At 45.1% G+C, this 15,292-nt stretch overlaps 4 protein-coding genes across 4 annotated transcripts; 2 read left to right on the top strand and 2 right to left on the bottom strand.

The window, feature by feature from the left end:
- Positions 1-288: 288 nt before the first annotated feature.
- EYB26_006680 (uncharacterized protein) lies at positions 289-1,258 on the top strand (the record flags this gene model as incomplete). The annotated part of the gene is made up of 2 exons (XM_054265956.1): positions 289-756; positions 968-1,258. The coding sequence occupies 2 exons, from the start codon at positions 289-291 to the stop codon at positions 1,256-1,258; spliced, it is 759 nt and encodes a 252-aa protein (XP_054121931.1).
- Positions 1,259-4,554: 3,296 nt separating this feature from the next.
- On the bottom strand, positions 4,555-5,953 carry EYB26_006681 (uncharacterized protein; the record flags this gene model as incomplete). The annotated part of the gene is made up of 2 exons (XM_054265957.1): positions 4,555-4,772; positions 4,831-5,953. 2 exons carry the CDS (start codon positions 5,951-5,953, stop codon positions 4,555-4,557), a joined length of 1,341 nt encoding a protein of 446 aa, XP_054121932.1.
- A 2,497-nt stretch (positions 5,954-8,450) lies between these two features.
- On the bottom strand, positions 8,451-10,052 carry EYB26_006682 (uncharacterized protein; the record flags this gene model as incomplete). Its single annotated transcript, XM_054265958.1, has 2 exons — positions 8,451-8,640; positions 8,704-10,052. The coding sequence occupies 2 exons, from the start codon at positions 10,050-10,052 to the stop codon at positions 8,451-8,453; spliced, it is 1,539 nt and encodes a 512-aa protein (XP_054121933.1).
- Positions 10,053-12,036: 1,984 nt separating this feature from the next.
- On the top strand, positions 12,037-15,186 carry EYB26_006683 (uncharacterized protein; the record flags this gene model as incomplete). Its single annotated transcript, XM_054265959.1, has 1 exon — positions 12,037-15,186. The coding sequence occupies one exon, from the start codon at positions 12,037-12,039 to the stop codon at positions 15,184-15,186; it is 3,150 nt and encodes a 1,049-aa protein (XP_054121934.1).
- Positions 15,187-15,292: the final 106 nt, after the last annotated feature.

Below are 15,292 nucleotides of genomic sequence, written 5' to 3' on the forward strand. Positions count from 1 at the left end.
TCCAGAGAAACAAAACAAAATGGCCTCACAAACACAACCTTCGCCTGATGTGGAAAAACCATGCGTAATGTGCAACAAAGGTCCCGCTCGACGGTGCGCACGATGTTGAAGCGTTTTCTAGGTATTGGTCCCAGGCATGCCAAAAGAGCGATTATGCCAGTCACAAACTGCTCTGCAAGGCCTACTCGGAGCAGCATTCACGACCCTCCCCGAACCATAAAGGCGTCGTATTCTTTCCAGCCGATGAGGACAAGCCTCGCATGATTTGGATGAAATGCGAGGAGCACGATGACGAAGGTTATGACTAACTATACAACACCCGACTTCTCATGGGTCGGGGGCAACACATTATTCTCGCCCCCTGGAACATGGAATATTGAAGAAAACAAAGTCCAACGCCGTAGGCATGGCCGTGGTTTTGCGGGGTGGGCTGATTCAAATGATGGTTATTGTGTTACATTGGTTTATCACGATAACTATCTCAACGATGGTTCAGTCCCCAATCGGAGTATTGCAGCGTCTGTCAAACCTTCTGGGTCGCTTGCACATCCATATAGCGGTCCCATGACTGTGCACAGGATGCTTCCCAAAGAGGCCATTGAGAATATAAAGTTTGCCCAAGGCCAACCGGTATCACCTGGACAAGAGGCCATACTCATGAGCATGTTCGGAAGTGCTTCATATGTCGAGGCGTTTCACAACATGGATGAGTGCATGTATCCGAATGCAGAGTCGGCTCATTGTCAGTCAACTATGGTTAGGGGCGTTATTGCCCCAGTATCAATATTTCAAGTACAGAGATGAAGCAATTTATCTCTAACATTGTGCTTATGGAAATGCTCAACTTTCTTTACGTTTGTGCACGAGGAAAGTATGGATGAAAGAATTCCACTTGAGCATGAATACCGTGATATTGGTCGTCGCTGGTCCAAGTTTTCCATGGCAAAGTGAAAGCAACAGGTTCTAGACCAGCTATATTCTGCTTTCAGAAGCTTGCCATTCCGGAGCGATAGAGGTGATTGAGAAGGAGTGGACTAAAGGTCCCTGGGCAATGGGAGCCCCTAGCCCGGTCATGATGCCGGGTAGCATGACCAGCGAGGCTGGCGAAGCAATCCGATCAGTTTTTGATAAGGTCCATTTTATTGGTACTGAGACGTCTCATGTCTGGAAGGGATATCTTGATGGAGCGGTGCGTTCAGGTGAAAGGGGTGCGGCAGAGGTCATTACTGCTCTCGGTCTACGGCCGGCTAAGGTCTAGGTAGTAGAATAAACCTGGAAGTAGACTTAGTCAGATCTGCACGACTCTCTTTGATAATTTCGTTACGTTGCTCAACCCTTCTCATAAATATAACACATTTAGCGCGTTGATGGGCTGCGGATACGATCTAGCTGTATCAATTTCTCAGTTATGCTCGGAGCGGCTTGCTGAGAGCACTATTTTCGTTATGTGTGTCGTGGTCGTCATGGTTTTAGGCACACCAAGCCAAATAGGGAAACCATATTGACAGTATTACGAGCATTTCACTCATACTATTTAGGCAATCATCTTTTCCCAGAGGGACATACGCATGGAGTTACAGTACTCTGTATCCGTGGCTAATATTGCCAAATAAGACCAACGCATTTAGTAGTATATTTTGAAAAATGAGGTCATGGCGATAACATTGAAAAAGCAGGGAGTGAAGGGGTTGCTTAGCATATCATTAATAATAGTTCTACCAAGTAGTAAAACCACCAATGCCCGTTCTTCATAACATTGAAATCGTCGGGATCGTGTGACCTGAAACCAAATACACGTACCTCGACTTGAAGCAAATCACTAACCGTGAAGCCCTATTTACCTAGGGAATCGGCAAGGTGGAAACCCCTGGCTGTACACACTGCCAGTGGGGAGAAGGGGCCATTACAACAACCTGCGTCATGGTTTCGATAGATGGAGAGCATTTGCTTAAAGGCAGCTGTGCGGACCGCCATTCAAATAGCACTGGTAATCGTTGTTCCCTACACCGTAATACGGTGTTAATCAGGTCTTTGGAGTGTTGTACTCACTACACCACGCCTCCGAATCCAGTTTTTGTCGTTAGCACTCTCCATACGAGGTCCCTTTACACCCTTGCTGTATGCTGCAATAGAGCCGGTCGTCTCATATTGATTGCGTTACATATGCCAAGTACAGATGACTAAATTATAGATTCACTATCAACATACAAAGTGTTGCTAAAACAGAGCTCATCTTAGCTTCGCCATCTGCATGGTTACTAGACTCTAGCACCGCGTTGAGGTGTGAGCTCGTTGCGAGAGGCCGTTTCTTCAACGGGAGGCAATTTTTCAATGGGAGTGGGGTCGACGCTACATATGTACGGTCTCACTACATCGCATTGCAGCTTTCATGTTCATTATTGTGATCCAAACCTTTCTCCAAATGAGCCTCTCGCCATTTCCACGCAAGCCGAAGCCGAAAGAATTCAAAGCGACGATACTAAGTACCCTAACCCTAGAAACCTGTTGGAACAAAATTACCGCTTTGCCAAAAAGGAGTACCCCTTAGTGGAGCTTCTTGGTAATGCTTCGTATAGGGTTATGTGACGTGCAAAATCACGTGATTTATTTCTAACAAAACCCTAACTCAAAGCCATTTCACGTATCCACGGAGTTGGGAGGGCCTAGAACTCACCAACCCAAAACATAATTTCCTTGTCTTACATCTCAGTTTAGGTTTACGATACGATCTTGGCCAAATCCCGAGGGCATCCATCCGTGGACGAACTGGTAGATACGAGGTTCGCCATCTCGATCTATCTCCCCGCTTGCGAGGCTGCCACTATACCCATGCTCCCAGCTACTTTAGCTGCATTCAGCTGGAGACAAAAACGCAATTGTACGTATATGCTTTGACCGAGTAACATAAAAAGCAAATACTTGAGAAAAAGCTCAGAAAAGAAAGCAAAAAAAGCAAAAACTAAGCGAGTTGCAGATAGTTTGTACCAAATAAGTATATGATCTACAAGGACCCACGTGTTAGTTCTTACCGGGGTTGTATTTCCATGAATACCTCTTTTTGAGTTTGATACGAGATGGAAAATTCTGTGCCTGTTTTCCTTGGGTCCAGCCAGCCTTGTAGAGTCCTTGGACTAGAGAACGGATCGAGCCGTGAAGTTTCGGATAGATACTTCCAAAGTTCGACACCAGAACTTTCTATGCTGAAACATAATGGAGAAACTGGGCATATCATGAAGTCAGTCAACACTAGCGTCCAAGACAATTCTAAAATCTTGCAGGGATGACTGTCGTTCATTCCTGCAAGCGAGGATTAGTTGCATAATTGCTCTTCTCCCCAGTCTAATCAGATCTCTTACTCTATACTTGATTGTTATTAAGCGCCTAGCAAGCAAGCACTAAACTAATCTGGATCTTGATGGACCCTCGAGGTGGAACAAGACGTATGTGGCTTGCTGAGTCTGACATGTACCGCACTTTTGCGGTATCGGGAATCGGAATCCTGCTGTGGTGCCTGACAAGAAACCATGGATGGATTGACTCGTGGGTCGGGCTTTGATAGCCCTTGGGAATTGATCGGCGTCGAATGGGTCTGCAGTGGAACTCCCAAGTGGGACTGGTTCAATAGCTTCTATATATCTCATATTCATGGATCTTGGCATCGCCATATGTCATAAATCCAAGGAAGTTGATCCAAATCGAACGTAGAGAAAACTCGGATCTTTTACCCTTACAAGTAATACCCGGACCAATCCACTTGAAGTACTCTCTACCGTTGGTAGCGAATTGCTTCATCTAAATACAAGCAATACACAGTAAGTCAAGAAATGGGCGGGAAATATGCAAGCCACACACACGCAGCCAAGATTCGATATCGGTGATTGTAGCCTTAGCTTCAAGCTAAGTTTAGCCAAGCCACTTGTTATTGTTGTTATCGTTCGAAACTGGACATGGATGAGTAAGACCTGGATTCTGAATGAGGCCAGTTCGTTATCAAGGACACAACGGGTGGTGCCACGCTTCTCCAAGCGACTAGTGACGCTATCACCAACAATGGACCTGAGATGTCCACGAATCTTGGCTATCGGAAACTTCACATGTCGAAGGTACAGCTGAGTTAAAGATTGTATATGCGACAATCATATTTCAAATTATATTGTCGCCTACAACTTCCAGTTTCGGTGGTTGTTGGTTTGGTAATGAAAACAATAGCCAGATCCGATGGGGTGGCATCGAATGAGAGACATGTATTATTATTTCGTGTGATATGTACAAAAAGGCCATCAATGGACAAATATGTAAAACGATTGGAAGCTAGAAGGATTAACCTCCAATACATAACTATCTCAGTGGCATAATAGTAATGCGAAATAAGATCGGTCATACAAGGATCCCTGGTTGTGGGTACCTTGTTTAGGGTTTTGGACTCGTCACAGTCAAAATTGAACAAGCATCAATTAAATTCTGTACAAAAGCTTTTGACAAAAAGCAAAAGCAGTCACAAAGTATAACAGGAAAGAAGTCAAACAAAAACAGAAAACTTTCATATCATTTATTTCAGGATGTAATGAACTCGTAAAAAATGTGACTGAAATACCTACTCGGGACCACGATCAGACGTTGGAACAGCTCAGCTGCAGGCACAGTAACCGCAATGCAAGTGATAAGTGTCACCATGACTGAGCCTCCGTAGGGGATTCCGTGGTGATTTCGAAGACTCTCGAATACAGGGATGCCCACAATGTAGGCAAGAATAGATTGAAGGAGGAAGTAGCCTTTGATAGATCAGTATTTTTGCACCGGATGAATAAAAGAGAGAATCGATCCACTTACTCAGTGACCGACGACCAAGGAACAGCAAGAACTTGTTCTGCAAAACCCGCTGCAGAACTTCGTACGTCTCCAAAAGGGTGAAAATACCCAAGATTGTAATATAAACATCGTCTCTTGCAGAGATATGCTCGGTTATGTAATTTTCGTCAAGGCCGGCGGTAGTGTAAGGATTTGAATGAATCCTCCATTCCGAATAAAACAACTGTGGTCGATAAGCCACCCACAAGTACTGCATGAGAAGCCCGCCGATGAGCAATAAACAGCCGACAAGCCATGTGGGAATGCGCCGAGGCTGACCATTTCTGGACCTCCAGACAAGACCACGAAATTGGACGGGTATACCAATCAATGCGTTTTGTTTGAAGTCCATGTGCATTACCATATCACACATTAGCAGTCCGGATACAGTGTACCAAGCCCAGGAGTTGCACCACCAGGCAGCGATAACGAAGAAGATGCCGAACTGCACTCTCCACGCGGGCCGTGTGTGAGGCACAATTACCATGATCATGTAGACAGTGTAGCTTTGAATGTAGACCGCATTGATCATCCAAAGTGTCTGCGTGGGAAAAGCGTAGTTGCCCGATTGAGCTCTGAAGCCATGCGTGGTCCAGAATAAATTAAATACGGAGTTCCAATATGACAGTGTCGTGGAAAGCTCGATTGGAAATGGCATGGAATTATTGTTAGTGGTGGTTTTGAACTGCCATATTGTATTAAAAGTATTAGAAGTCATCGACCCTTTGACGATTGCCAGGCAGATTGCAGCCGGAATACATAATTGTAAGGCGCGAGTAAGAAGCGAGCGCGCAATTACCGGCGATGTTGGGTTGCGGAAGAAGGGGATGGCAATTGAACGTGCCGATAGAAAAATAATGGATCCGTATAGGAAATATTCATTCCAGAACAGCACCGAGAGCACTTTTCGCACAATCTCCTGGCCAAGAGGACCATGAGGATTACCGGAGGCATACACCGTCGTCGGTGCAAAAGTCTGTAGGAACATCCATAGGAAGGACTGGATAACGAGTATTCCGCGAAATCCAATCAAGTACTCTTGTTCATGCTTTGTTGGTGGTGTCACAATATGCTTTCGCAGTGACTTCAGGTCGAGTTCGACCATGGTGAATTATGAATTAAACTGATCTTGATGTCGTTATCTGCTCGATTCGAGCGTTCTGCGAACCACCCGCTAAGGTGATACAAAATATATCAGAAGTAACAAAAAGAAGGTTGCTCAGAAACTCGACTGCATCAAAGAAGCAATTGCAGATAACCTCAAAGAGCCAAGCAGACCTGACGCTTGAGCCTGTCCATGAGTTTACTTGAAGAAGTCTTGTCCAAAAAGCCAAATAACAGGATACCAGCTAGCTACAGGTGGCTCCACAGGGGCAAGCTCCGTGAAAACCAGATACAACCTATCGTCCTACCTTTGACCCAGATTTCGTGCTACCACATCCAGCCAATCTCCGGCATGGCTATGTAAAGACAATACGGAACTCCGCCCTCCGCGTATTCTATGGATTTTGAAGTAAAAAAAAGACAAGTACACCTATAACAATTGCATTATTATCATACACTAACTGCCAAGGACAATCAGGTAAGAATCACAGCAGCTACGGCCCTAGTTGTTATGCATGTACGGCTTTGCTGTCACCTAATGTCGCCACTCGGTAGTCAGAACAGGGATTATTCAGGAAGCTAGGAAGCCAAGATATGATTTTCGCATCTGATTGGATTGATGATAATTGGGTTACTTGGCAAGGACTCTTATTTCGTCTCTCGGTTCACTGTATTCGACGTAGTATCCCGTATGGGCTAGGTACCTCGGGCGGGTACACTGCAATTAGGGCTAATTGCATTGCAACATATCCACAAGCCCACTCAATCCTTCCGAAGATTCTCAAAGTTATGAACCAGATGATGTTTTACAAGGATGAAATTGCAGAATCGCCATCAACTTCCTAAAAAAGACGTCGCTGGAAATCTGAAAAGGTGGATCTCGAGAAATAACATTAGTTAACTAGTTAAGTTACGTTAAGTTGCTAACTAACTAGTTATGCCGTCAGCGCTGAGTCAGCTCACGCAGCGTACATTTATTTCCAGGGGCGGAGAGACCTGCTGCCCTACTCTTCCATAAACCAGACTGATAGGCTATGGAGCCACTAAACAATACCCGCTCTCTGATCAACGGCGAAGCTAGAGGCTCACTACTCAAACTCGGTCCTGAGCTCCACTTCTGCATCCTACCCAACTCATCTTTTCCTTATCGTGGTCTAGTGCTCGTATGCTTCAACTACAGAGTATGTCAGAACAACTAACTACTGCAGAGTAGTACGTTTTTTACAGGGGCCTTCTGCGGTTATTGAAGGCTGGACAAAATATCCGCACAAATGATACGATTTTGCTCAAGTTACACAATATACGGAGTACAACGTCAAAAGCAACGTGGGCGTATTGTTTATTGTTTATTTGTTGATTGCTCTAGGCTTATTTGTGACAACTCTTGCATCTTCTTTATTCGACTCGATTGTGCAATGTGTTATCTCATTGCCTAATGCCAAAGAGATTGATCTGCAGATGGTTTCAAAAGTCTCGATAATCATGTACGGTATTCAGACCTTCGCCTACTCGAGAATGATCTTGATCCGTTTCCGTCTATTGTTGTATTTGTTTCCTGTAGCAAAAGACCCCTACCATGTTGACACTACTGGTCCGGCTGTTGTCCAGCAGCTGTCGACCTGGATGAATTACTCATGCACTGCGGATTAGCAACTTATCGAATGTGGCGGCGGGAAACGGGCTTGTTTGATGAAACAATTGCTTAATTTAAGGCTGAACTATGCACATTGATCCTTTCGGCCCCAAGCGGAATTTGAGAAGTTCTAAGGATCTTTCTTCTGCTGTTACTTTTGTTGCTATTACAGACAGAGTACTCGCAGTATGCTATATCTGATCGGCATACCGACTAGGGTGTCAGGGGTTTTGATCCTTCAGGGTTGCAGACGCCACCGACCAACTGACACTTAACAATTAGTCTAGAGACATTAGTGCGCATGACAGATAAGATTGAGTGCAACTTGAGTCTTAAGCCAAATCCCTTTATTAACACTCTTGTTCATCACTTTGATTGTATCAGTTTGTCATACGAAATCAGAACTCCGACTCTTGAGATGCGTGGCGTATGCCAAGATCCTGTTGTGATCGTGGCTGGACTAATTATTGAATATTATTGACACTCACATTCCTTTTCAGCTGAATTACCCTTGTGTACGGAGTACTCTGTAGCTTCAAGATAAAAGTATTTAATCAATATTCAAAAGTGACCCACATGCAATGGGATTTCCTGCAGTCGAGATACCAAGACGGACCGAGGATCTTCAGGAACTCTTATCTATGAGGCTCCCGATGTTACATGGAATTCTCGTATTCTGAGCCCCTATCATGCTTACAGTCAGATTTCACATGAAAAAATTAATGTATCCGTATGTAATTCGGTTGTAATGTCTATATACGTAAAATGCAAATTAAGAACCGGCTGAAAAGATCTACACTAAAATCATAGCCTCATAGAAGCGGCATCAATACCTAACGTTCTCAGATCATCCGGCAATACGACCTCAGTTGCGTGGAGTCGGGTTCCACTTAACGTACTTACTCACTTGACGTGCATGGCCGAAGAGACCAATGACCGCAGTGAGTACGAGCTGTGGAAGATATGTGGCCGCAAATATTGGGATTGTGTACCAACGACAAAATTCAGATCGGAAGTGGAATGTGACCCAGAGTGTGCCAACAAGCGCAAGGAGACTGTCCCGGGATGTATTAGCTCCAGTTATGGAAAATTCAGCGCAAAGAAAGCTTGTAACATACCTGAAAATGAAGAGCCACCAGGCAATTGGATATTGGAAGAAGAGGAGCTTGTACAAATCGTCGCCGCTCTTGGGGAACTCGGTTATAACCACACTCAGCACAAGACAGAGATACTGAGTAATGAGATAGTAACTGATTTCTCGAACAAATAGTAACGAGAAGATTCCAAAACGTTGGCGCATGGAGCGGTGTTTGCCCTCTCGCGACCGACTCCACACTAGGTGAACATGGCGCATACTAGCCTGTATCCACCCTTGGGACCATCTCAGACGCTGTTTCCAGAATGCAGAGAATGTGACAGGTGCAAGCTCAAAGGAAGTCACGTTAATGTCGTGTACTGCTTTTGCTCCGTGGCCAAAGGCACGAAGAGCGGAGTCAATATCTTCTGTAAGCATGGAGTCGTCCATTTTTAACTCTCGCAGGAGCGAGGTACGCCAGTAGCCGTTTGAACCACAGAAGAGACCAAAATGAAACATGGCAGAGCGACCAGGGTGGGAAACTGCGTAGATTTTGTCGAATTCAATGGCGATCATTGAGGTAAGGAAGTTGTCGGTAGCATTGAGCACCACACAGCGACCCTGGACAATGTCCAATTCTTTGTCTTTGGCAAATTGCTCCATTGCCCATTTGGGGGCGTATGGGTGTGGGTAGTGGTCACAGTCAAAAATGGCCGAAATGTCGGCATCGGTCTGTATCACGTTGCAATAGTAGTTGATGTTGTCGGCTTTGGATTTTGAGCCTGGCACCTTAACAACCCGCATGTTTTTGGGGTATTCATCCGCCAAGGCAAAAAGTTCAGATTCCAGAGGTTGAATGGCGTAAGGTGTGTTGTATAGCAGGTTGACTCGGTATCTGTCCCGAGGGTAGACAATCTCTTCTAGAAGGTATTTCAGACGGTCCATGACGATATCTTGCTCGTTTGGTAAATAAGCTACAACAATAATGTCAAGCTTTGGAAGTTTATTTTCTGCTGTAGGAAACACCCAGTTCTTCTTGGAAACCTTGTCCACAGCTCTTTTGGCATCTTGAAAGTTTCCTAGAGCAGAAATAGACTCTATAACAGTGGCTGTTGCAATGTATGTGTTGGTCATCAAGTAAATAAACCAAAAAACTTCGTTGATTCCGGATGTGGCATTCATGTAAATGGTGGTGGAGAAGACGAAATACGACAAAACAAGAACGAACGGCGTCCAGTCTTGGACACCGTCTGATGTAGTCGTGAATGCCCATGCGACATCTTGGTAGACCTTTTTTAGGCCACTCTGCACATTGCTGCGTCTTTCAGACGACCGAATTGATTCAACCGGGGTCTGCAATGCATTAACCTCAACGTCAACCTGTTTCTCCATGTTTACAGGTATTGACACTGAGTTGTTAATGTGACAAAGATTGTCATACAATCATGGATTGAAAAAAGAAAGCAAGTCGGCAAGTGCATGAAGAGAAGAATTGAGAGAGAAAATTATAAGTTTTCTACAACAAGTCTAAGCTAACGAAAGATTGCAGTCTACTTAGATCCTAGTCAACTACCTTAGCACAACGCTTTTCTACGTATGTATTTAATCCTCCTCAGCAAGTATTAGCCTTGCACCCACAAAGACCCCAGTCATACACTCGAGTAACAAAGTTTCAATCTTTCAAGACCGCTGGCGGAAATATTTCGAGGACCAATTGGCATGCAACGTTGCGCGATGATCCCAGAAACATCGAAAAGCGCCGAAGTTGCCAAAAGAATCATGATTGACGAATAAGAATTACCATACGACCGCACGCACAGATACAGACTACGTACAAAAATCACCTCCAGAAGTTTAACAAGCTGATCGATAAGACTCTGACCCATGTGTTGATACTGGGCCGCCGCTGCATTAAGCAGGTAATCTTCTTAATCTACTCTGAAGCTTGAATATAATCATCCCTGTCTTGGGTAATAGTATCATACCTAACTCAGTCCCATTGTTGTGCAATCACCGAAATGCATAAAGATTAACATCAAACTAGAACGCATCGAGGGGACCAATCCACCCATTTCCGTCGTGGTTCCAACACTGAGCTTACTATCTATGCTCTATCTGTTCTTCTCGCGGGTCGAATATACACATGTAGTAGTACATACCCCATTTCATCGGTGTTTGCTTGTTGTCTTGGCTGGTATAACCTGATCGGTGACGCCGCCAGACAGATTTAGGGCTAGTATCGGCAGCTGATTGTACCCATTTCCTAAACAGGCAATACTTCCACCCGGCAATGGGGCCAGTCTATGAGCCGCGGGGCGCACCAAAATACGACGTATTTCTTTTCAGGACAGTAATGTTTTAGTCTCGTGTCTTGTTCCTGGTTATCAAAGCGTGTACCCACTAGGTGGCGATGGTAGCCGAGCTCCGACGTGTATAGAATTTCTTTTTCTCCTTTTTAACTTCCAAAATAATCTGCAACTGAGAATGTGATGCAATGCAATGCAATGCAGCATGGTTCAATCCGGAGTCCCATGCTTCCACTTTTTTCCGAACCAGCTACGTGTAGTTAACTATGAAGTTGCGCGATTATGAAATAAACTGGAAAAAGAAACAATAGGCCAGGATCTCAAGGGCTCTGGTCCTTGCCAAGCCAGTCTTGATGACTTTGGTCGCTTGTTATAGCTAAGATTTGTGATCTACAGGCACGATGGTGCTAAAAAAGTGACGGGTTACAGACTTACAGTTGGATCACTGCCGATCAAGCGGCCCACTGTTGGATCGTTTAGACTTTTACGTCAGAAGATAAGCAATCAGTTAATTAAATTAACTTACTGATAGTAAATTATTTTTGGAAGGTATCAATTGTTTGTTCGTATCGGTCCATTACTAGCAGTAATATTGATTATTGTTGATATTGCGAGATAACATCAGGATCCTTGTATGTCCGGCCAATTGCGACATGACCTTCGGCCACTTGTTCTATCTCCTTGTCAAAAATAAGCTACAAGTCTTGACTTTGTTACTTGAGAGCATCGCCCTAAGGTAGCGTTTCACGGCTTACCATAAGACTCCTCTTTCTCTGCCGATCAACGAGCAAGTTTTGGCTGCCGGTCCGTTGCATTCTCACACACGGATAGATTGGTATTTCACCTTCCTAATTAAATCTCGGAGTTGTTCCTCGTGCCACCGTATAACCTATTGGTTTCTGAGGTTCGGGGTTTTCTTTACACAATTCCGAGCAGCACAGCATACGAGTCAGAGCGGGAATCTGTCGTTGCTGCTTTGTCTCTTTCATTTTTTTCTTTCTTTCTTCTTTCTTTGTCGATACCTCATACTGCTGAGCACATAGTATCTTGGCACATTGTGCAGGAAGACAATGTTTCCTTCAGCATGGCGAGGTCTCCTATTCGCTTTCCTCGTGGTGCTAAAGACTGCTCAAGGTGCTACGATCACTACTAATGTGGAGGATTGTGGCTGCGGATTCTACGATGAAAATGCAGATCTATATTTCACAGACTCAACAATCGTCTATTTCAATGAATCCAGCTCAATTCCTTCAGATTTCGTGGTTGAAGAATTCGAACATCGCTATGACCGCGGTTGGAATAATATGTACCGCATGGGTGCGGCAGTGGACAATGTCCAAATCACCCGAGATGTCACTGCTAAAAACCTCACAAGCTTGGAACTTTCTTGCCATCCACCGGAGAAAGAGCATCTTGTTGTTGGTTCGAGTATACGTACTTCGCGCCAGGACATCTTTTTCGGCTCCTTCCGCACCACTCTTCGACCTGCACGACAATGGAGTCTAGGTTCTGTGATCTCCATGAATCTAGTTCATAATCAGACCGAGAGCTGGCAGATAGATGTCATGAACACCGACAACCGCAATCAGTCTTGGGTCGATATGCTCATGCGCGGGCAATTTGCCAACACGTGGCTCGGCAGGAATTTCACCAATCTCACTGCAGAAGGCTTGAATCCATGGATGTATACCGAGTACCGTGTTGACTGGACTCGTGATTCGATCAACTATTACATTGGTGATGTACTGAGAACGAGCTACAATACTTCTGTCAATTCCAGCATACCATCGACACCGGCACCGTTGAAGTTTCAGCATTGGTCTACAGGAAACAAGTACACTTCCCAGGGTCCACCCATTTCTACAAACCTGGCAAATATTGGGTATACCAGGCTGTTCTTTAACTCTTCTACTTGGAACGAGACCACACGCACTGCTTATGACCAGAGATGCTCTACACAAAAAGCCTGCAACATGAATGATCTATCCTTGCGCGGGTCCTCACATTTTGAGCCTGAAAGCTTAGATCCTTGGAAACAGTATCAGCCTCCGTACAGAATCAGATGGGCACCACTCATTATCGATATCGTTTTTGCCGCCGTCTTTTTGGTTCTTACTGGCAAAACTCTCTGGCGACGGTTCACCTGGCATAAATTGATGATCTTCCTGGGTGTTCATGAACGAGATCCTCCCAAGCCTAGATCCTTTGATGCACCACCTCCCTCAACTGCATCTATGGACCGAGACTCACAAACCAACCGTGACTCTGCCGATACTGGAAGTAATTCACCGGTATCTCACAATAATGAGCACCCTAATATCCATCGAAATGAGTCGTTCAACACGTTGCCTCCATACAAGGGCAGTCAGACTCCTCTTCCTCAATATCAAAGTCCCGCTGTCTCTCGTCGACCTTCATTATCAAACATGGCTGGAAACTCCTTTGCTTATCCGGTTAGCATAAATGGTACTATTCAAGTTGAATCGTCTCGAGTAACATCTCGTGCTGCTTCCCGGGCACCTTCTCTGCACACCGGTTCTATAGTGGACTATTCTACCACTCCAGGCCAGGAGGTACAGGCAACCGGCGTTACGAAAGTTGAAGACAATTCTGAGAAGAATAAAGAAGTCGTCAAGACCGAGGCTGTTCCTGTCGCGAAAGATGAACAGACAAAACCCGGCGAAGCCGGTAAAGATGGCAAACCCGCGGCTGGTGCTGCTGCAGCTTCTGCAAAGCCACCCCGTGTCGACTACCTAGCAGGTTTTATCTCTATCAGTGCCCTTCTAGTGACGGTCAATCACTTTGGTTTGACCTACTTCGGTGCTGTCATTATGCCCGGAAACTCTCCCCATTATCAAAGTGAGACCATTGCCCGAAAGACGTTTGCCACCTACTTCCTTGACCCGCTCTGGATTGGACCTTTCTTGATGATTTCGACTCGGTTCTTGTCATCAAACTATATCCGTACCGGAAAGCTAGACAATATGGCTCAGAAAATTGTTGCACGACCTTTCCGTCTATTGACACCTGTTGCTTCCATTGCGTTTTTGGAATACTTCCTTATGGATGCTGGTGCGCTCAACTGGCTTGAATATCTCCCTTCCGTTACTTGGTCAGACTGGCCTTTTACAGCTATTACTCTAAACCCGGGCACTTTCATCTCGGAAATCATTCAGCTCGCTTTCCTGATTCCGAACGCAGCTCCCATGATTACAACCAACTACAGCACTGGTGTACTATGGACAATTCCCGTACAGCTGCAGGGTGCATGGCAAACTTTGCTTGGTCTAATCATGATCCGACAGATTAAGACACCCTGGAAGAGATTTTCCTTTTATTTTTTCTGCACAATCATGCACTGGTACGCTCTCTCATGGGGCAGTTATTACTACGTCGGTATCCTCCTCGCGGATCTAGACCTCACCTACAAATACAAACAGAAATGGCTCTACCCCAGACCATGGTTATATTGGCCCGTTCTCATTCTCATGGCCTGTACAGCAATTGGAGCTTTCAGTATCGATCTCGTTACACAGCATAACGGAATCAATTACGCACAAATCGAATACGGATGGCACCCAGACCCAAAGACAGGTAACAGTTTGGCCCAGGAAAACTCGGCCCCATATCCGGACTACTTTATCCCTCGTCTGAACGCGTTTTTGGCGACGATTACCATGCAGGGCGTCGTCGAGATTTCGCCAACATTGCAAAAGATGCTTTCTGTCAAAGTGTTGCAGTGGCTGTTCCCTCACATTTTCAGTATTTACCTGATTCACGGTTTTGTTATGTGGTCTGTTGGCTCATGGGCTATGATTTCCATGTTCTCACATGGTTATCCGTACTGGCTTTGTACATTGGTTACTGCAATTGTCTGCTATGGCACCCTCTTCGCAGTGCTGCCCATACTCACTCCACCTATTGAAGCGCTCGGTAAGGGTTTCACTCAGAGACTATGGCAGTTCGCTAGCTCAGAACCAGTTGAGCGAAAGCCGACTACTTATCCATTTGGAGAGGAGTTTTTGACTACGCGTGACCAGCTTGAGAATTCTTCTAAGCCTGGAAGTTTGAATGGCGTGTCGCCTTCGCCTGCTCCTTCGTCTTCAGGGGGTGTTACTGTTGTAAATGAGAAAGACGTTAGTGGGAAGGGGAAGGAGGTTGACTTGACCGTGAGGGAGCTCAAGAATGGGCGGATCATGGAACATGTCAATGAGTTTTAGATTTCTCTCATTTTGTTATGCATACTTTTATTTCGGCGTTCATTTTTTGTGATTCTATTTATAGATATTGGTTTATAAGTATATATGACGATGCGATCAGCTTGTA

This window comes from Talaromyces marneffei, chromosome 5, assembly GCF_009556855.1.
Source record: "Talaromyces marneffei chromosome 5, complete sequence".
In the NCBI taxonomy this organism is placed as follows: Eukaryota; Fungi; Ascomycota; class Eurotiomycetes; order Eurotiales; family Trichocomaceae; genus Talaromyces; species Talaromyces marneffei.